This window comes from Rhodotorula toruloides, assembly GCF_000320785.1.
Source record: "Rhodotorula toruloides NP11 unplaced genomic scaffold Scaffold4, whole genome shotgun sequence".
In the NCBI taxonomy this organism is placed as follows: Eukaryota; Fungi; Basidiomycota; class Microbotryomycetes; order Sporidiobolales; family Sporidiobolaceae; genus Rhodotorula; species Rhodotorula toruloides.
In genome coordinates, this window is record NW_015622964.1 from 443,740 (window position 1) to 462,852 (window position 19,113).

The window sequence follows — 19,113 nt, forward strand, 5'->3', positions numbered from 1 at the left end:
TTTCCCTCGGCCTGATCCGACTGGTTCGCATCATGCTTTCAACGTCTACTTCCCTATCCCTCGCCGCCATCGCGATGTTCGCGACGCAGGCCGCCGCGCACATGTCCATTTGGTACGCCGCCTTCCTCCTCCTCCTTGAGGACTTTCCTGACGTTCCTTCGTCGTGTAGGCACCCGTCGATGTACGGCGTCGGGCCAGGATGGTCTTACGACGCAGGAGACCCCGTCGCGCCCCTCGGACCGAACTGGGGCAACCGAGACGACTGGTGGTTTCGAGGACCAGGTTTTCGAAGTCTCCCGCCTCAGTCTGGGGCTGTCCTGGAGCTCCCGGCTGGTGGAAGCGTCGAGCTAGAAATCGCCTGTCATTATGCCTTTTCTTCCTACGGCTACGCGACGACTACGCCAGGTTCTGCGCTCGATGCATGCCCTGGACCCAATGCCGGGCCGTACCACGTCAGTTAATCTTTCCTCGAGCCTTCTACGACGTACTAATGACTCAATAAACAGTCTGGCGACCCGCTTTCGACCGAAATCGACGACAACCTCCTCTCTGGCTGCGCGTTGGGAATTGCGGATGTCGACAACATTAACGATGTGACGATGGACAACCTCGCCATCTTCTCCGTTCAGCACGACTGCGTCAAGCAGAAGAACACGAACTTCGAGATCCCCGCCAAGATGCCGGCGTGCACGGGCGAGAAGTGCATCTGCGTGCGTTCTCCTGCTCCTCGACCTCATTCTCCCGCCTAACGTCTCTTCCGTCGCAGGGCTGGTTCTGGCTTGCCAACAATGGCACGGCGAACTTCTACATGACCGGCTTCGACTGCAAGGTGACGGGCTCGCCCGCCGACGCTACGCCCATCGCCCCGCCTCAGGACCCGGTCTTCTGCAAGAACAACCCGTCGTCCTGCACGACCGGCTCCAAGCGCCCCATATACGCTTACAACACGCCTTCGAACGTCCCCTGGATCGGCAACAACGACCGCGCCGGCTACCACCAGAGCTGGTCGTTCGGCACGAACGGCGCTCAGAACGACATCTTCATGCCCGCTGGCTACAACGTCACGGCGTACAAGCAGGCGATTGGAGGCGGCAATGCAGCTTCGCCCGTCCCCGAGACGCCGACTGGCGCCAACGGAGCGACCGACCTCGCGGTGACGGCTTCGGCTGTCGCTTCTTCGTCTGCCCTCGGTCAGGGTCCCTACAGCGCCATTGACGGGCTTACTGGCGGCTACCTCGCCGACGGAACCGGCAACGAGAACGCCGAATGGTCGTCGAATGGGCAGACTGCAGGCTCCTGGATCAAGCTCGCCTGGTCTTCGCCCGTCACCTTCAACCAGATCCAGCTCTTTGACCGCCCGAACCTCGACGATCAGGTCATGGCAGGCAACGTCACGTTCGCCGATGGATCGAGCGTCCTCTTCGGCACCCTCCCCAACGACGGCTCCTCGCCGCTCATCCTCAACTTTGCCTCGCCGATTACGACGTCGTCACTCAACCTTACCATCACCGCCGTCAGCAGCTCGACGAAGAACTCCGGCCTCAGCGAGATCGAGATCTTCAGCGTTCCCGCCTCGTCCTTCACGACTTCGCCAGTCTCTGTCGTCCCTGGTCCTCAGTCCACCCACACGACGACGACCGTTGCGCCGACGACGACTTCGGCATCTGTATCGTCGACGCACACTTCGGCTGCAGTCACCACGTCGTCGTCGGTCGTCAGCAGCGCCTCGGCAAATTCGACCTCGTTCCACTCGTCTTCCATCCTTTCTACGACACTTCCGGCTACCACGTCGAAGACGACGCAGGTCACGTCGCCGTCGTCCACGGTCAGTAAGACGTCGACGCCGGTCAGCTCGTCCTCTACAACCTCGAAGCCTGCGGCCAGCTTGTCTTCCGTCAACCAGACTTCCAGTCACCCTGCTACGACGTCGTCCTCCTCCTCCACGTCCTCGTCCCTCGCACCGACTACGTCTTCGAGCGTTAGCAAGACCACCAGTGCATCGGCCTCGCCTTCGTCTAGCAGCAGCCGCTCTTCGTCCGCCCTCTCCTCGACATCTTCTCGCCCTGCGACGACCGCCGCACCGACAACAACGTCGAAGAGCTCCACAACGACGACAAAACTGGCGACTACGACCACACCTGTCTTGGCGGCCTCGCCAAGTCCCTCCCTCATCGACCTTGCCCGCGTCGCCGTAGCCACCGCCTCCTCTCAGCTTCTCGGCCAGCCCGCCAGTGGCGCGATTGACGGCATTGTCGGCGGCATCGTTCCGGGTACGCGCTACATCATGCACCAGGAGTGGACGTCTGCCGGCCAGGGCGTTGGGGCGTGGCTTCTCTTGACCTGGACGACGCCCGTCACCTTCAACGAGATCGTCCTCCACGTACGCTCGCCTTTCTTCCGGCGCCTTTTGCCACGGGCTAACAATCGTGTGCCTACAGGACCGCCCGAACCTCCAGGACCAAATCCTCGGCGGCAACTTGACCTTCGCAGACGGGACGGGCGTCTCGTTCGGCCCTCTCGCCAACGACGGCTCCGCTACGCCCATCTACCTCTCCAAGTCGATCACGACGACGAGCCTGAAGATGTACATCTCGAAGGTGTCGAGCACGACGACGAGCATCGGCCTCTCGGAGATCATGGTCTATCAGGTGCCCAACCCGAGGTTCCCGGCAGCCAGCGTCTTGACGCCCACCAAGGCGCCTGTCGTCCTGGCGGCGACGCCCGCAACGACCACGGCGACGTCGAGTGTCAAGGCCTCGTCGACTGCGGCCGCCGCATCCTCCTCCTCGACCTCGAGCAAGATTGTCTGGTGAGTCTCCCAGCCCTCCTTCACTCATTCGACACAGTACACTGACGCTTCTCGTGATCTCCAGGTACCTCGCTCCTCCGTCTACCCAGGTTCTCGCGGTCGTCAACCCGAAGGCGACACAGACTCAGGCGCCGCAAAAGCGTCACGCTCGCGACTTCCGCCTCGACGCTTGACGTCTTGCGCCCTTCTCTATGTAGCGATGCTCTCGTCCCCGGTGTAGCAATATGTAGATACGACCCTCGCACGCAGGTCCACCTACACTCGTTTAGACTGGTTCTCCCTCTATCTTTCCGTAATGACGACGCGTCTCTCCCGGTCAACAATCGAGCATGCGAAAAGGTTGCAGATGCGAGAGAGAAAAATGCTACAGCCTGCTCGCCCGCCTCAAACGCCAATCTCCGCCTCGAGCATCGCCGCGTAGAAATCGCCCGCAACAACGGGTTCGTACTTGGCCTTGCCCGACGGACCTTCAAGACCAGGGATGCAGGAGATGAGCGCGTCGGGATTCGGGTTGCAGAAGTAGGCGATGCTGCGTCGAGTCTTGGTCATGCCTCCCTCGTCGCCTCCCGACTCGCGCGGCGGAAGGACGGCGCGGTGGACGGTCGACTTGAGCATGTCATTCGACCAGCGAGCGAGATTGTCGCCAAAGTTGACGACGACTGTCCCAGGCTTCGGCTTCACCGGCACCCATTCGCCATTCGGACCCTCGATCTCCAGCCCGCCAGTGTTGTCCTGCCAGAGGAGGGTCGTCGTGCCAAAGTCGGTATGCGCGCCAATGCGGTTGTTCGAGCCTTGACGAGGGACCGGAGGGTAGTGAAGTAGCCGAAGGCAGTGATTGCGGCCGTTGATCTGCGGAAGGAAGAAATCGGGAGGGAGAGAGAGCGAGATGGCGAGGAGCGACATGAGGCGGAGGTGAAGTTGGTCGCAAAGCTGGTGGAAGCGGTTCATAGTCTGTTGACAGGACGTGTGAGCCTCTGAAGGGGTCAGAATCGGGACGAGCGAGCGTACAGCTTTGAACCCTGGCAAGTCCTCCTCCTTCGGCCAATGTTCCGGGTATTGCGGATCGCTGTCGTTGCCGATCTCAAACGTCTCTCTGTTGACGGTCTAGTCAACAAAGCCGTTCGAAGTGGAGCGATGTCAGGAAGCACGACTCACTTCTGGTCTCTGCTCGCCTCCCGCTCTGACTCGATCTGGTTCGGGTTCTTGCTCAAGCTCGCCTGTGAGCTAGCCGTTAGCACCTCCCTTGTCGATAGAGAGCGAGAAGGGACGTACCTGCTCACGGCCGAAGGAAAGGTACCCTCGATTCGCCTTGCTCGACACATACTCCAGCTCGTCCTTCTTCTCCTGCGGCAGGCTGAAGAAGCGCTCGTTCTGCATGACAGGATAGGACGACGGAAGGGTCAGCCTCCCTCCCGTTGGCCATGTCCACCGCCAACCGAGAGTCGTCCCGAGGACTGAGGAAAGCAGCCCGACTTACATACTCGAACACCTCCTGCACGAGCTCCGCCGGCACCACGCTCTCCCATCCCGTCACATACGCGAATCCAACCTGGCTGGCGGCGTTGACAAAGGCCTGAGCGACTGCGCGGTCCTGCTCGGGAGTGGAGGCGCCAGAGAGGTAGCTCGACAGGTCGATCGTGTTGAGCATAGCTGTGAGCGTTGTGTACGTGCGTGATGCGCCCCCAAACCGCGAGAAGAGCGAGAAAGCGGGACGAGAAGCAACTCCAAGCGATGAGGAGCGAGCGAGAAGACGGCTGATGCGGGGACGGTGCGGGGCGTGCACAGCGTTAGCCAGCAGCGGCAGCCAAGCGGCAGCGTTGTCGACTTGCAGCAGACTTGGCGCGAATAGCTCGTGGCGAGCAGTGGGATGAGGAGAAAGAGGTAGCGAGGGGAGCAAGACGTCAAGAGGATGGACAACAGAGGCTGAATATGCAGGATGAGGGCGGCTGAATAGTCTACAAGATTGTAAGACGGCATGCGACGTGGTGAAAGCGTTGGTCAAAGAAGAGGATTCACTCGACGACGCCAAAGAACCGCTCCTGGAACCGGATGACCTCCTTGGCGAGCCGGTCCATCATGGCGAGACTCGCCGGACTCGCTGCCGATGTGAGGAGAGGAGCGGAGGAGGCGCCGGGTAGAGGAGGGAGGGCAGCGAGGGTGAAGTCGACTGCTGCTGAGGACGAAGGGACGGGTGTTGTGCCGCTGACGCCTCGAGGCGTGCCGATAGCGCTTGACGATCTTGAAGCGCTCCCGCCTGCCGAACCAGACGTCGATGCGCCGCCGCTAGACGAGCCCGCCTTCTCCGACCGCTCCTTCTCCCTCGCCTCCTTGATCCGCTCGTTCGCGTCCCGCAGGAGCTCCCACCGCTTGTCCCGCTCGCTCATCTCCACCTGCACCTTCGTGACGAACTCGAGCACCGTACGCGCCCGCTTGCGCATCTCGGGCATCGTGACCCGCTTGCCGGGGAAGCGGACTTTCGTAGGCGGTTCAAGGGTCGGAGGTGCAGTCGGGTCGACAACGGACGGGACTTCAAGGAGTTGAGGCGACTGAGAGGGAAGGAGGGGAGCGAGGTGTCGCAGGTGTTCGGGGAGTCCCCAGCCGAAAGCACCGCTTGACGTCGCAGCGCCGGTGCCGATCTTGCCGCTCGAACCGCTCGCTTCGCCGTTCCCGTGCGAGCTAAAGGACGCATGCGAGGCGCCGCCGCGCTTGATGGGCGATTTGCCGCCGCCTCGACCGTGAGCGCCGTGTCCGCCTCGCCCGCGGTAGGTGTACTGGTTCGGGTGCTTGCCGCGTCCGCTTGTATGCACAGGTACTGGCGACGGTTCAGGTGACGCTGTATGAGGCCCAGGGTTCGTCAGATTTGCGAAAGGGAGAAGCGGAGCTCAGGCAGAGCGCACCTTCTGCTTCTGCGACCTCCTCGTCCGCCTTCTCATCCAGTGCCATGCTAGACTCGCCTGCATCGTGCTCCACGTCCTCCTTTGCGTTCTCTTCCTCGTGTTCGTCTCCGTCTCGTCGCTCCTCAGAGACGCTCTGCCGCCGCTTCGCATCGACTCGCTCATCCTCCTCGCCCTCCGCTCCTCCGTCGGCTCCATCGTCGTGACCCGCTAGCTGGCCGTCATCCGCATCGATGGCCTCCTCCTTCGGCTCGATGTCCTCGCCGTCTCCATCGGGTGCTGGCGACTCGTCTTCGGCGTTTGAGGGCGAGCGGCGACTCCGAGGACCGCTTTTGCTGCGAGCGTAATGGAGGTCAGCGGGCCGAGTGCATATGAGTCAAAGCACCAGAGCACAGAAATGCTGCGATGCCTGGCGAGTTCGCCGCAGGCTGAACTTACCCTTTCGCACCCTTCTTGCCCGTCACGACGACCTTTCCCTTGGCGCCCGGCTCGGCCCCGACAGGCTTCTTTCCCTTTCCTCTCCCTCCCGCACCGCTAATGATGATCTCCTCGACCTCGTCCTCCTCATCCCCGCTCCCGTCCTCCTCACTCCCACTAAGCTCCCCATTCCTCGCCTTCTCCAACTTGGCCCTCATAGCCGCCGTCCCATGCTCCAGTATACTCAACGCAATCGCATCGTCGTAAGCCGCGTCGCGCGAGTTCATCGTGTTGCGCTTCTTGGGCGCCGACGAGTTCGAGGAGGGAAAGGCGGTCGAGGCGGGCTTGTGATCTGCGTTGTGGTCGTGGAGGAAGGCGTGGACCATGGCGGCGTCGGCGGATTCGCGGGGCTTGTGGCCTTTGCCGGAGGCGTCGCGCGTCGAGGTGGGCGAACCGCCGCGGCCGGCTGCGGGAGCGGACGATTTGCGGCTGACTTTGCGGAGGAGGCTGCGAAAGGATAAACTGTGAGTTAGCTCGCCGTAGCTTGTGCCCTGTGAGCAGGCGAGTCGAGGAGAGAAACGCAAGCTCACCCTCCGGGACCGTGTAGGCTCGGTTTGCACAGCTCGCAGAAGTAGCGGTTCGGGCATTCCTGTAGAGATGCAGGCGTCAGTGTACGGTTCGAATAGAAGTGCTGCATGACACTGTGTTGTCCCGCAACTAGGCGGTACGGCAAACGGCAAGCTGGTGAACGCACCTTCTCGTCCCAGAGGCCGACGCAAGCGCCGTGCTGCCAACACTTGCACGTGTCGCACTGGATCATCAGGCCGGAAGCCATCTCCTCGTCTGCAAAAAGACCCGAGAACGATCAGCACACTTGCTCGAAGAACGATCGGAGGCGAACAACATCGAGGGGCCAAACTTACTGTCCTGCCCGCACACGCATCTCGTTACGCCTCCATCGCCGTCTTCATCCTCGTCCTCCTCGCCCTCCTCCTCCCCTCCATCTGCCTCGATATCGTCCTCGAGTTCCGCCCCGACACCCAGCTCCTCTTCCCTCAGACTCTTCCTCCCGCTCGTACTCCTCTTCGCTCGCTTCGACCCGCCGCTGTAATCGTCCTCGGCAAGCGCAGCAGACGCAGAGCGCTTGCCTGTCCCTCTTCCGCCGCTGGACGAACCCTTGGCGCCCTTCTTGCCTGCTGCTGATCCGCCGCGCCCGCCCTTCTTGCTAGACGTTGCGGGTGGACTCATTGAGTGGGTAGTCGGTCGTTTCTAGTCGGGAAGGAGGGATGGCGGGTGAGTGTAGGCGGAGTGGGGAGGGCGGGCGGTGAGAGTGAGCGGGGTCGACGGCGAGTTGCGGTCGACAGAGATCGTAGTAGAGCTCCTGTTAGACGTCGTTCACCGTGTCCCACCCTTCTACGCTCCGTGTCGAGGCGGCAGTCGGGCTGATGCTGTCGAGGCGGTGAGCAAGCCCGAAACGAGCTCGTCCGGCGCAGGAGAAACGCTGGCGCGAGTGTGCGTGGCTTGTGTAGCTTCGATAGAGCAGTCTCAGCCCAGTGAAAGCCAGCTAGGCGCGCCGTGAGCGGTGGTCGCGTCGTTGTCGCCGGGAGAGAGTCGGCGCTCACTCGCTCAGCTCTGCCACTCTCGCTCGCTCGCTCGCAGGGGCCCTGTCAAGCTATGAATGCTCGCTAGCTACGCTTAGAAACCGACACCAGCACTCGCATACCCGCGCGAGCTCTTCTCGCCGCTGTGTCGCCCCGCTCCCTCGACTCGCCCCAACTGCAGTCAATCCATCGCGAGGTACTAATATGCGCATTCAGGATCGTAAAAGGTTCGCGCGGATAGATGCCGGGACGACGAAGGACGACCGAGCGGGGTGGCAGCCGGGACGGGCACTGTCAACGAGCTTCGAAACAAGTTGTCGGGTTTCGAGGGCGCTCGAGCGAACGGGACAACTTGGACGGGAGTTGCATGACGAAGCCTGTGTGCTTGAGCTTGGCGTTCGTAGGCGGCGCCGCTTCGACACACTGTCAGGCGTCCCCTCGTCGCTCTTCTCTGTTCGCCTCGCTTAGCTATGCAGGGCTGGGCGCAGTTCAGCCTTCGAATGCGTCAAAAAAATGAAACGACAAAACTGCTACTGCTGTCGGCTACACCCGCTAATCCCCCTCACGTCTGACCTCGCCCCGCAGGCAAACTCTCCTTCCTCGCCCTCCTCCCCCCGCGCACGACCTCCTGCTTGACCTCCCCGACATCTTGGATCCTCCACCACTCATCCAGCCACTTGACCCAGTCGACGCACTCGTCCGCCTCGTCCATCACCTCGTCCGCGCATCCTCGTTGGCTCGCTCGGGTGGTGGTGGAGATGTACAGCTTCTTGTAGGACGTAGAGGGAGAAGGCGGAGAGGGAAAGCAGTTCAGGATATCGTTCACGGCCAGGCTAGGGAAGGCAGTGAGCGGAGGGACCGGTTGTCGAGGCGAGAAGGAACGCCATTCGCGGCGGAGGCAGACGGGAAGGGTGGAGCAGCGTCGGCGCGGCGATGCGAGGTCGTCTTCGAAGTCCGAGTCGCCGAGGTCGTCCTTCGGTACGTCGCCCTCCAGACTCGTGGTCAGAGTCGACGCAGGAAAAGCGGGCGAGGACTCATCGGAGTAGGCGCTCCCCGATGAGCGACTCGAAGGCGCGATTGTCATATTCGACGTCGTGCGGCGGACATCTACTGACTACCGAAGTCAGCCGGCACGTCGAGCGGGACGACGCAGGACGAAGTGCGGGACGTACGAGCTTTGAACGACTGGACTTTGCGTTCCTTTTTCTCCTCCTTGACTCCGAAACACCGTCGCACGAACCGCTTGACCTTGTACAGCGGCCGTGCTTGTCGTCGCAGGTCGTCGAGGTATTCGGCTCGGACGGAGGAGACGACTGGTGGTGTGCGTTCGAGGGAGAAGGAGGCGCTCGAGTATCGCATCGAGACGAGCGTCCCCGTCGGAGCCTGCGAGATGAAGAAAGGAGAGCAAGCATGTGCGACAAGGAGGCTTGTCCCGTTCGACAGTCCCGAAGGAAGGCGGAACCGAAATTGTGACAAGACCATCTCCTCGACGTCTCGTCCAGCACAGAGAGCGTGCGTGCAGCGAGGACTGTCGCTGCTGACGCAGAGAGACTGATCGAGAGAGTGCTGTTGATTGACGAACCGCAAGTTCCAACGTCAAGAAACTCCTACCGCCCTCTTCCCCTTCCCCTCCTCCCTCCTCCGTCCCTCCTCGAATTCTCGAAATCCCTCTCCCTCTGGGCCAACAACCCATCGCGTTCCCTCTCCCTCTGAGCCATCATCGCATCGCGCTGCCTCTCCCTCTCATCCCTCACGGCCTCGTACTCCCTGTTCTGCGCCGCGCGCATCGCATCGTACTCCCTATCCCGCACCGCGCGCTCCCTCTCCCTCAAATCCTCGTACTCCCTCCCCTTCGCACTCCTCTTCGCATCCGCAAACTCCGGATCATCCAAGAACCTCTTCCCTCCTGCCCTTCCCGACGCTCCTCCACCTCCTCCTCCTGCCCTGTACGGTCCCGGCGTGTCGTAAGGAAGCGGAGGAGTCGGGCCTGTGATAGGCGGAGGAGGGTAAGCGGGTGAGCGGGACGGAGGGGGGTGAGGAGGGAAGGGGGTTTGGCGAGTCGGTGGTGGGAGGGGAGGGGGAGGTCCGAAGGTTTGCTGAGGCGGTGGAGGAGGGCCAAAGCGCGGGTGTTGCGCCGGCGGAGGACGCGGTGGGCCATCAGCGAAAGGAGGACCCGGAGGAGGTCCACGACGACTCTCGCGCTCGCGGTCCCAATCGTCATACCACAACGATGGCCCACCACGGCCACTCGAGTTGCGTAGCGGGTCGTGGAGCGGAAGCTGAGGAGGAGGGGGAGGGGGAGAGCGGAACGAGGAGCGGGAGGGAGGACCTGGCGGACCTGGCGGGCCCGGTGGGTAGAAGCTCGATGGAGGTGGGTGAGGAGAGCGCGTCGAGGGCGGCGGCGGCGGGAAAGGCGGAGGAGGGCCGTTGGCGAACGCAGGAGGAGGCGGACGTGAAGAGCGACCGAAGCGTCCGGGTGGCGAGAGCGAGCGACGCTGCACACATGCGATCCAGTCAGTGAGCGCGACAAGCGTGAGAAAGGAAAAGAGTTGGGTACGCACCGGTCCTGCACGGCTACGATCCCTCAACTCCGCATCCCACGCATCCGCATCCGGTAGTCCCGCGCCTCGACCACCCGGCGGGGGTGGCATCGGCATAGGCTGCCTGGACGCACGCGGAGGCGAGCGCGGCGGTGGGAGCATCGGCGGACTACGAGGAGGAGGAGGAGGCCCGCGCCAGCCCGCTGACGGGGGCGGAGGGTGAGGTGAGAGCGAGCGGCGCCTGAAGGGCGGAGGACCTGGAGGGCCGGGCGGGAAGAAGCGGTCTGGTGGAGCAAGCGGGCCTGAGGGCGGGCGGTCGAATGGAGCGCGAGGATGAGGTGGTGGAGGAGAGCGACGAGACTCATAGGGAAGTTCTCCTGAGAACCGCCGGGGACGGGGCGATAGACTGCGCCTGCGGGGGGGAGAGCGCGAGTAGCCACCGTTGCCGCCACGAGGAGGCGGACCACGCTGTTGCGGCGACCGAAGCTGCGGAGGAGGAGGAGGAGGCGAGATCGGTCTACCTCGCAACTCGTTCGAGAAGCGTCGGCCGCGCGGGGGAGGAGGCGAGTGAGGCCGCCGGTCAGGCGAGTGAGGGCGGTGGTGCGCCTGTCTGCCCGGTCCTCCAGAGCTGCGGTCCTTCTTCCCGCGCCCGCGTCCACGCTCGCGCTCCTTCCCCCGCCCTCGTCCGTGCCCGCGCGACGACCTGTCCCTCTCCTTCTCCCGCTGTGCCGTCGCATTCGTCGAGACCGATGCGCTGGTCGCGACCGACAACGCCGGCGACGGAGCCCTGTTCCTCCCCTTCTCCTCTCCCTCCTCCTCAACCTGCGCCTCCTCCTCCTGCTGCCGAACCGCCCCGACCTCCTCCTCAATCACCCTCTTCTTCTCCTCCAACAACCGTTTCTCCATCTCGAGTCTCGCGAGAACCGCTTTCCGCCCCTCTTGCTGCTGCGCAGGAGCGGGAGAAGGGTCGGGAGCGGGCGAAGGAGACTCGACCATATCGCTTCCCGAGTCGGTCCCTCGCGCTGCGAGGCGCTCGCGTTCGAGGGCGAGGCGGAGGGCGAGGCGGTTGGCGATTCGTTGGGCGGGCGTCAGAGTCGCGTCGGCCGTGGCCGTGTCGGAGGCGGAAGGGGCGGCGGCGGAAGAGACAGGCTCGGCGTGCGCCGCGGGAGTATGTACATGCGCGAGAGACGAAGATGCGGGCGCAGACACGGACGACGAGGCTTGTTCAACAGACACAGCGTCGGTTTCGGCTTCGGGTCGAGTCTGGGTCTGGGTCTGGGTCTGGCTCGACGAACTGGTGCTCATGGCGACACTCGAGTAGCCCGTCCTGTGTGCAAACAGCGTCGAAGGGTCGAAGTCGTCGTCCGAGTCCGAGTCTTCGCTCGAGGAAGAGGGAGAGGCGTCCTGATCCATCTTCTCCTGTCCCTGCGCGGGTTCTGACACGATCGCAGGCGCAGGCTCGGGTTCGGGCTCGACGTAATCTTCAAGCTCCATCTCGTCGTCGTCGTCGAGGGTCACAGGCGCGGCAGGCGTTGTATGTACAGGTCCAGTCTCGAGAGCAACCGTCGCAGAGTCAGGCGTCGAGTCTTTGAAAGCAGGCGGGTCGGAGGTGGTGGTGGTGATCGTGACAGGCTCTTCGTCGTGCTCGTGGCGTTCACTGGCAGGCGTGTGCTGCTGCTGTTCGTCCCGCACACCTCGGTCCTCGTCAGTCGGCTCAACCTCGCTGCTGCGGTCTCCTGGCTGCGGCTGGTGCTCGTTGGCCAGTCGCTTGACAGGCAAAGGGTGAAGCTTTGCGGGCACTCTGAAGAGCGGGTGTGTGCCCGCGAGGATGTCGTCGCGGAGGGAGCGGAGGAGAGTGAGGTCGCTGTGCGGAGTCGGAGTCGGTGCGGATGGGTCGTGTGCGATGGCCTGCAGTGCCATGCCTCGTTGGGAGTCCCAGCTGTGCTCTTCGAGTCTGTAGCTCGCGTGCGAGAGGTGAGCGGGTGAGGAGAGAGAGGGAGAGAGCGCGAGATCTCGTCGTCCGCTCGCCCTTTCGAGTTGCTTCCAAGGAGTGAGATGGTGTGGCAGTCCAGCCGAATCCATTGGTGCACACAGCTAGTCCCCAAGTGGCGTGTGTGAGGCTGTCGAGGGGTGCACCTTTGGGACTTGGCCGTTTCAGCGCGCGGTTGGCTGAGCTCGCCTCGTCGACGGCGCCTCGCTCGCCTTGCTCCCCCCGGTTGTCCGATCCTCGCACAAGGTACGCTAGCACTCCCACTGACTAGCTCACCGTATTCTCCAGCGCTGACCCTCTCGCCCCGTCCAACTCGCGCGCCATTCCGTCCACCCGTTCGCCCGCTGCACCACCCTCAAACTTCGCCTCGCACCCGCCAACTCGCCCTCACCGCACACCTGACCGCCCTGCGACCGTCTTCAACGTACTCTGCACACTCGAAAACCCCTCTCCAACTGCTCACCCGCCTCCCCGCCGTCGCCGCACACTCGAATCGCCAACCCGCGTCCCTGCTCACCCACCCACCCACTCTCTCTCACCCGCACAGATGCCCAAGATCTACAAGCCCGGCAAGGTTGCGCTCGTCCTCTCCGGACGCTACGCCGGCCGCAAGGTCGTCGTCATCCGCCAGTCGGACGAGGGCACCAAGGTGCGCGCCTTCGCTTTCCGCACCTTTCGACTCGCGTCGGCAGATGGGGCGGGATGGCAGCGGGCATTGAGGAGAGGATCTGGGATGCATTTATGGGCAGGATTGAGGGAACGAGCGGGGCGGGGCAGACAGGCGAGCTTCGGACAGGGACATTCCCCGAGCTGACACCTACCTCTTCGCTCCCGTTCCCGTTCACAACGCACAGGAGCGCCCCTACCCCCACGCCATCGTCGCCGGCATCGAGCGCTACCCGCGCAAGGTGACCAAGTCGATGGGCAAGAAGCGTATCGAGAAGGTATGCTCCCCGCCCTTCCCTCTCCTACTTGTGCAGCAGGACGCTGACTGTGATGTTTCGGTACGTGCGCGCAGAGGTCGAAGGTTAAGCCTTTCATCAAGGTACATTCCGCCGTTCTGAGAGTGGAGGGGTCCGGGTGGTCGAGCTGGGGCGGGTCGAGCAGCATCTCGGGGGGGAGAGGGCAGGAGCGGCTACAGAGAGCGCTGGCACAGGCGGGACGCGTCGCAGAGTTGTCGAGTGTGCGGTCGGTGGCGATGCGCGCAGACGGGGGGACATGGGTTAGAGGGGGAGATGCTGCTCGGCTGCCGGGAGTAGTGCGGACGGACTCGACAGTAGGACAGCTCGCTGACCCTTCTCGCTTGCATCCTTCACCTCGCACATCTCTCTGTCGCCGATCCGATCCGCCCTCCGCCTCCACCTCGGAACTCTCTCCTCCCTACCCTCGCACTCGAAACAGTCGATCAACTACAACCACCTCCTCCCCACTCGCTACGCTCTCGAGCTCGAGGGCCTCAAGGGCGTCGTCGCGCCCGAGACGTTCAAGGAGGTTTCGAGCCGCGAGGACTCGAAGAAGCAGGTCAAGAAGCTCTTTGAGGAGCGCTACCTCCAGGGAAAGAACAGGTGGTTCTTCACTGCTGTGCGTTTTTCGCGTCTCCTTCCTCTCGGCCTTTCGAACAGCGGGACTGCGTTTCGAGCGGTCCCGCGGGTTCTCAAGAGTCGCCCGGTGGAACGCGATCGCTGACATCCCTCCTTTGCTCGCCGACAGCTCCGCTTCTAAGCGCGCTCCTACAGCGTGAAGGGATCCGGGGGTCAGTGTAGTAGAGACGGACCGTGCTGCTCCACCTTTTCGTTCGTCTGCACCGGGGGTGTGCACTTGTACGAGCTTGTGCGACTGGCCTGCGGTCTGTCGATGGCGAGAGAGGCTGGCTTGGGGCTGCGTGCTTTATTTCGACGCTCTGTGGCTTTGATCGCTGGCACCTCGCCGTCGTCGCGCCTTAAGCTGCCCTCGCAGCTCTCGTCGCCTCTCTTGCTCCTCCTCCTCACTCGCTTTCTCGCTCTCCCCACTCAAGACTGCTCGCGATGCCCACGCTCGACACTCTCCCAGTCCCACTGTGCGTCCCATCAACTCGCTCGCTTCTCCCCACTCGCTCCTGACCTCCTATATCCTCCCCGCCCTCCAAAGCCTCCTCGACCTCGCATCCCACCTCGCCTCCGCTTCCTCGCCGTTCTCCTGGCCCCTCACGCGCATCACACATGGACGCTACATGCCCTTCTCCCGTCCGTCGGCGGATCTCGTTGCCCTGGCGAGTACGAACAAGCGCTTGAGGGAGGTCCTGCGAGAGAGGGCGTTCAGGTGCTTGGAGGTGGGCGAGTTGAGGGAGGGGTTGGAGTGCTCGGAGAGTTATCAGGAGGAGGTGGAGTGGCTGGCGAGCGAGGAGGGAGAGCGGGTGTTGCGGTGCGTGAGGTGCGTCGGTTTCGCTTCTTCGACGGTGCAGCCAGGCGATGGCTGATGTGAGGTCGAGCAGGGCGCTGTGGATTGCCCCGCTCCTTCCGAGGGGTATCGAGGCGCTCGCCAAGTGCCTCGAGGTGCGTCGTCTCGACGCTCGTCTCGCCCGCTCGCTGACCTTCGCAACCCTCGCCTCGAACAGCGCATGCCCAACCTCCAGCAGGTCGTCTACTCGTCCTCCCTCCCTTTTCCTTCAATCTTCGTCGACCCGCTTCTCGCGCTCGACTCGTTCACCTCGCTCCACTTCGACTCGAGCAGCGTCGAATCGCTCCCTCACATCCTCCCCCTCGCTCGCAAAGTCACCGACCTCTCGCTCGAGACACGCGCGGCGTATCCAGTGCCGAAGGAGAGCCTCGACCTTTGTCCCGTCACGGTCGCGTACGAGCGTCGCCGCCTAGTCCCTTGGGACATGAAGAACCTCCCGACCCGCGAGGAGCAGTTCCAGGCTCTCGTCGACGGACTCGTGACGTACCTCCACCATGCGCAAGACACGCTCGAGATGCTCGTCGTCGACGGATCGCACATCGCACCTCACTGCGACGCGCTCGAGTGGACGACCTCGCCGCCCTCGACGAGGTGGTTCGAGCAAGTCTTCCGTCACTTCACTCTTACTCGCAGGGCATTCCCGCGCATCGAGCGACTCGCGCTCAACTTTGCGAGCGTCAAGAGCGAGGTTATGGATGAATTGGTCGAGATGGTCGCCGGGCGGATTAGGTGGCTCGACATCGACGGCTTTGAGCGCGAGTATGTCAAGCCTCCCGCAGCCTTTCCGCGTCTCGAGTTCTTGTGAGTCGACGACTCGTGAATTGGCGCGAGCACGAACCAGGCTGATGAGGACGACTCCGCAGCCGCACAATCTTTGCGGACAAGGTCAGCGTCGCCGCCTTCGTGTCCAGGGTCGTTGCGAGTCCTCGCCTCACCTAGTACGTCTTCGCGCGGTCCTTTGTGCTATCTGAGCTCGCTGACCCTCGAAGCCGACAGACTCACCCTTAACGGCCTCATCCCTCACGAGATCCCTCAAATCTTTTACTCTTCCATCGCCTGCCGCGAAACCCTCCGCGAACTCGTCCTCCAGACGCTTCAGGCTGCACCGTTCTACGTCGGCGAGTTGCGCGTGATCGCGCTCAGCTGCCCGAATTTGGAGTTGGTTGACCTCAAGGCGACTTGGGGCGGCGAGGCGGTGAGACCCGCGGCTAGCTTTTCCTCTTCCGAAATCTCGCTGAATCCGCACCTACGTCCGGCAGGTCGACTTCCTCGATGCCCTCTCCTCCCTCCGCAAGCTCCGCACCTTCTCCTTCGACCATCCCTGGGAGAAACCCTCCGGCCCTCGTCCCTGGGTGGACGGGCGCACGATTCGCTCGGACCGTAACGGCGACTTCCAAGTCATCAGTTGCTTTGGGACGTCGATCGAGCACGAGATGAGGCGGAGGATCCGTGAGTTTCCGCTCCTCTCCTACGGTCTCGCTTCCGACACGCAAGTTCGACCCGCTCCTACTGACCGCCTGATATTCGCGACACAGTGGAAGACATCGACGCCGTCCGTCCAACCTACACGACCCGCTTCCTCGCCTTCGCCTCCGACCACCCGCTCCTCACCCTCCTCGTCTGGCACGCAACCGAAGTCGTCGAATGGTACTGGCGCTTCAAGCGGGTTGGCGCGGGAGTCGCGGTGGAGAGTGACTACGTGTGGTTGCCGTACAAGGAGGACGTGCTCAAGGCGGAGGGGGAGAATGGGGAGGAGGGCGAGGAGAAGGCGCCGGCTGGGGTGTTTGCTCGCTTTCCTGTCGCTTGATGGGCGGGATCGGAGTCACTTGTAGGGTGGGCTTGATGTAGGCCTGGGTCACTTGCTCTCGAGGTAGGTCTGGCGTCGTCGAGGAGGTCAGGCAGGAGAAGCGGCGTCTCCAGCTTCTTGTGGGACGTCCGGCCGCGCTTGAACGCCTTTGAATGCTTCTCGACGCCCTTTCTTACCAACCCGAAAGCCCTCGTGCTCATGGACCTTTGCTTGTCGTCGCCCTTTGCCTCTCTCCCTCCTCCCTTTCACTTGCTCTTTCCTGCCCGCTCGCAACGTCGTTCAAGCTGCTGGAGATGCCTTCTCTCGACTCTCTGCCTGTCCCGCTGTGCGCTCCAGTCACAGGCAAGCCCTCGCACGCCGCGCTGACTGCCTTTTCCCTGCCTCGCTCAGTCTCCTCGAACTCGCTTCCCACCTCGAAGACCGCGAAGAGTTCCCGAGCCCGTGGAATCGCTTTACACAGAATTGCGTGGCGCCGGCCGTCTCCGCCTCCAAGGCGCTGATTTCGCTGTCCAGCACTTGCAAGAGGTTGCGCGAGGTCTTCGAGGAGAAGGTCTTCGGCTGCCTCAGCGTGGGAGAGATGGTGGAGGACGTGATTGCGACGAGCGCGTATCAGGAATAGGTGGAGTGGCTGGCGAAACACGGCGGAGCGGTTGTTAAGCATGTCAAGTGCGTCTCGACACGCTCTTCCAGGAGAGGACGACCTGACCCGGCTCTTTCCGCCTCGCAGAATCCTCGAGGTCGCTCCTCTCCTCCCAAAGGGCATCGAAGCTCTGGCCGAGTGCATGAAGGTGCGCGCAGCCCGCAAAGACTTGCGAACTCCGCTGACCTTCGCAAACGCCCTGCAGAACATGGTGCACCTCGAGAAGATCGTCTGGGCGTCCTCGCTTCCCCTCCCTCCGCTCTTCGTAACCGTCCTCAAGAAGCTCGACTGCTTTCACGCCCTCGACTTCGAGGCCGGCTGCGTCGAGTCGCACCCGCACATCCTGCCTCTTGTTGACAAGCTCACCGACGTCGACTTCGAGTCCGAGATCCTCCCCAGTCTTCCCGCCGCTAGCATCAAGCTCTGTCCGGTCACCGTCGCCTCGCGCAGGAGGAGCAAGAAGAAGTGGGATGAGCGCAACCTGCCAACTCCGCAAGAACAGACCGACGCCTTCGTCAAGGGTCTCGCCGCCTACCTGCCTCTCGCAGCCGACACGCTGGAGTCGCTCATGATTAACGGCGCCGGTATTGCGCCCGACGTTGAAGATCCCGGCTACCTCCGCGACCCAGCCGCCAACTGGTTCCACAACTTGTTCGATACGATGGCGGGAACGACGCAGCAGCGCATCTACCTGGACTTCCCTCGCCTCACTCGTCTCTGCATCAAGGTCGCCAAGGTCGACTGCGTCGCCATAACCCACCTCCTCAAGGCGCGCGCGGAGAGCTTCACCCACCTCCAGCTCGACGGGAACGACCGCAAGACGTACGCCTCGCCGCCTCGCGCTTTCCCCCGCCTCGAGTACTTGTGAGTTCCGTCAGTGGCCCGCTATGTTCGCGCACCTGACCCCATCGCTTCTGCAGCTGCACGATCTTTTACGATGAGGTCAAGGTCGCCAAGTTCGTCAAGAAGGTCGTCGCAAGTCCGAAGCTCGCCTAGTGAGTCGTCTCGAACGCTCTTTCAACCCGGTAGAAGCTGAACACTCGCACCTCGTAGCCTCAACCTGAACGGCCTTCGTCCCGACGAGGTTGGGCAGATCTTCGGGTCGACGATGGCCTGCCGCGAGACGCTTCGCGAGCTCAATCTGCAGAGCCTCCAAACCGAAGGGCTTCGTGTCGGCCAGATGAACCTCGTCGCGAGGAGTTGCCCGAACCTCGAGGTCCTCAAGCTCAGGGCGACTTGGGCAGGCGAAGCCGTGGGTTGCATCCGCATGCCTCCTCTCGCATCCTCTCACCTGACGAGCGCCCGCCCATACTCGGCGAACAGATTGACTTCCTCCACGCCCTCAAGCCGCTCAAGAAGCTTCGCTTCCTCCTCTTCGACCACCCGTGGGAGAAAGGACGCGACTGGCCGTTCCCCGACCCTGACGGGCGCACCATCCGCTCCGAGCGCGACGGAGACTTCCGTATCGTTAGCTGTTTCGGGACGTCAATGGAAGTCGAGATCAGGCGCAGGATCCGTCAGTCCCGCTTTTCCGCCTTCGTCGTTCTCGAGCTGACGGTGTCCCTGCAGTCGAGGACATCGCCGCCGTCCGCCCGATGTACAAGTCTCGTTTCCTCGCCTTCGCATCCGACCACCCGCGCCTCGTCTTTGTCGACTGGCACGCCACCGAGGCGGTACAGTGGCACTGGCGCTTCAAGCGTGTCGGTGACAAGGTGGAAGTCGAGAGCGACAAGGCTCACGTGTCGTACGAGGAGGAAGCTGCGGCGGAGAGGCAGCAAGGAGGCGCAGGAGCGGGAGGGCAGGGCTGGGGAGGGGTGTTCATGCGCTTGCCGAGGAACGCTTGAGCTGGTGGACGAGGAGTCGCTTCGCTTCGCAGTGTCTCTGCATCGTAGTCGCTCGTTCGCTCAACGAGACGCGAGGAGAGAAACCGTCAATGCAACCACGCGAACTTTCGTCGAGTTCACCCCAAATCTACCCAA

General features: G+C 62.9%; 8 protein-coding genes across 8 annotated transcripts; 4 read left to right on the top strand and 4 right to left on the bottom strand.

Annotated features, from left to right (window-relative positions):
* Nucleotides 1-32: 32 nt before the first annotated feature.
* RHTO_06185 (Galactose-binding domain-like protein) lies at nt 33-2,982 on the top strand (the record flags this gene model as incomplete). The annotated part of the gene is made up of 6 exons (XM_016419846.1): nt 33-112; nt 170-452; nt 507-710; nt 767-2,380; nt 2,439-2,809; nt 2,874-2,982. 6 exons carry the CDS (start codon nt 33-35, stop codon nt 2,980-2,982), a joined length of 2,661 nt encoding a protein of 886 aa, XP_016275300.1.
* A 211-nt stretch (nt 2,983-3,193) lies between these two features.
* On the bottom strand, nt 3,194-4,457 carry RHTO_06186 (oxidoreductase,Oxoglutarate/iron-dependent oxygenase family; the record flags this gene model as incomplete). Its single annotated transcript, XM_016419847.1, has 5 exons — nt 3,194-3,760; nt 3,818-3,902; nt 3,965-4,026; nt 4,082-4,180; nt 4,287-4,457. The coding sequence occupies 5 exons, from the start codon at nt 4,455-4,457 to the stop codon at nt 3,194-3,196; spliced, it is 984 nt and encodes a 327-aa protein (XP_016275301.1).
* A 364-nt stretch (nt 4,458-4,821) lies between these two features.
* RHTO_06187 (transcriptional regulator Cti6) lies at nt 4,822-7,368 on the bottom strand (the record flags this gene model as incomplete). The annotated part of the gene is made up of 6 exons (XM_016419848.1): nt 4,822-5,642; nt 5,707-6,038; nt 6,142-6,627; nt 6,711-6,769; nt 6,875-6,963; nt 7,044-7,368. 6 exons carry the CDS (start codon nt 7,366-7,368, stop codon nt 4,822-4,824), a joined length of 2,112 nt encoding a protein of 703 aa, XP_016275302.1.
* Nucleotides 7,369-8,283: 915 nt separating this feature from the next.
* RHTO_06188 (uncharacterized protein) lies at nt 8,284-9,080 on the bottom strand (the record flags this gene model as incomplete). Its single annotated transcript, XM_016419849.1, has 2 exons — nt 8,284-8,828; nt 8,894-9,080. 2 exons carry the CDS (start codon nt 9,078-9,080, stop codon nt 8,284-8,286), a joined length of 732 nt encoding a protein of 243 aa, XP_016275303.1.
* Nucleotides 9,081-9,328: 248 nt separating this feature from the next.
* RHTO_06189 (uncharacterized protein) lies at nt 9,329-12,181 on the bottom strand (the record flags this gene model as incomplete). The annotated part of the gene is made up of 2 exons (XM_016419850.1): nt 9,329-10,216; nt 10,283-12,181. The coding sequence occupies 2 exons, from the start codon at nt 12,179-12,181 to the stop codon at nt 9,329-9,331; spliced, it is 2,787 nt and encodes a 928-aa protein (XP_016275304.1).
* Nucleotides 12,182-12,798: 617 nt separating this feature from the next.
* Nucleotides 12,799-13,973, top strand: RHTO_06190 (60S ribosomal protein l27; the record flags this gene model as incomplete). The annotated part of the gene is made up of 5 exons (XM_016419851.1): nt 12,799-12,900; nt 13,106-13,195; nt 13,270-13,296; nt 13,653-13,832; nt 13,962-13,973. The coding sequence occupies 5 exons, from the start codon at nt 12,799-12,801 to the stop codon at nt 13,971-13,973; spliced, it is 411 nt and encodes a 136-aa protein (XP_016275305.1).
* A 487-nt stretch (nt 13,974-14,460) lies between these two features.
* RHTO_06191 (uncharacterized protein) lies at nt 14,461-16,494 on the top strand (the record flags this gene model as incomplete). Its single annotated transcript, XM_016419852.1, has 7 exons — nt 14,461-14,651; nt 14,722-14,782; nt 14,845-15,488; nt 15,551-15,592; nt 15,684-15,882; nt 15,947-16,136; nt 16,223-16,494. The coding sequence occupies 7 exons, from the start codon at nt 14,461-14,463 to the stop codon at nt 16,492-16,494; spliced, it is 1,599 nt and encodes a 532-aa protein (XP_016275306.1).
* A 293-nt stretch (nt 16,495-16,787) lies between these two features.
* Nucleotides 16,788-18,978, top strand: RHTO_06192 (uncharacterized protein; the record flags this gene model as incomplete). Its single annotated transcript, XM_016419853.1, has 8 exons — nt 16,788-16,819; nt 16,885-17,100; nt 17,222-17,282; nt 17,340-17,998; nt 18,055-18,129; nt 18,188-18,386; nt 18,458-18,650; nt 18,704-18,978. The coding sequence occupies 8 exons, from the start codon at nt 16,788-16,790 to the stop codon at nt 18,976-18,978; spliced, it is 1,710 nt and encodes a 569-aa protein (XP_016275307.1).
* Nucleotides 18,979-19,113: the final 135 nt, after the last annotated feature.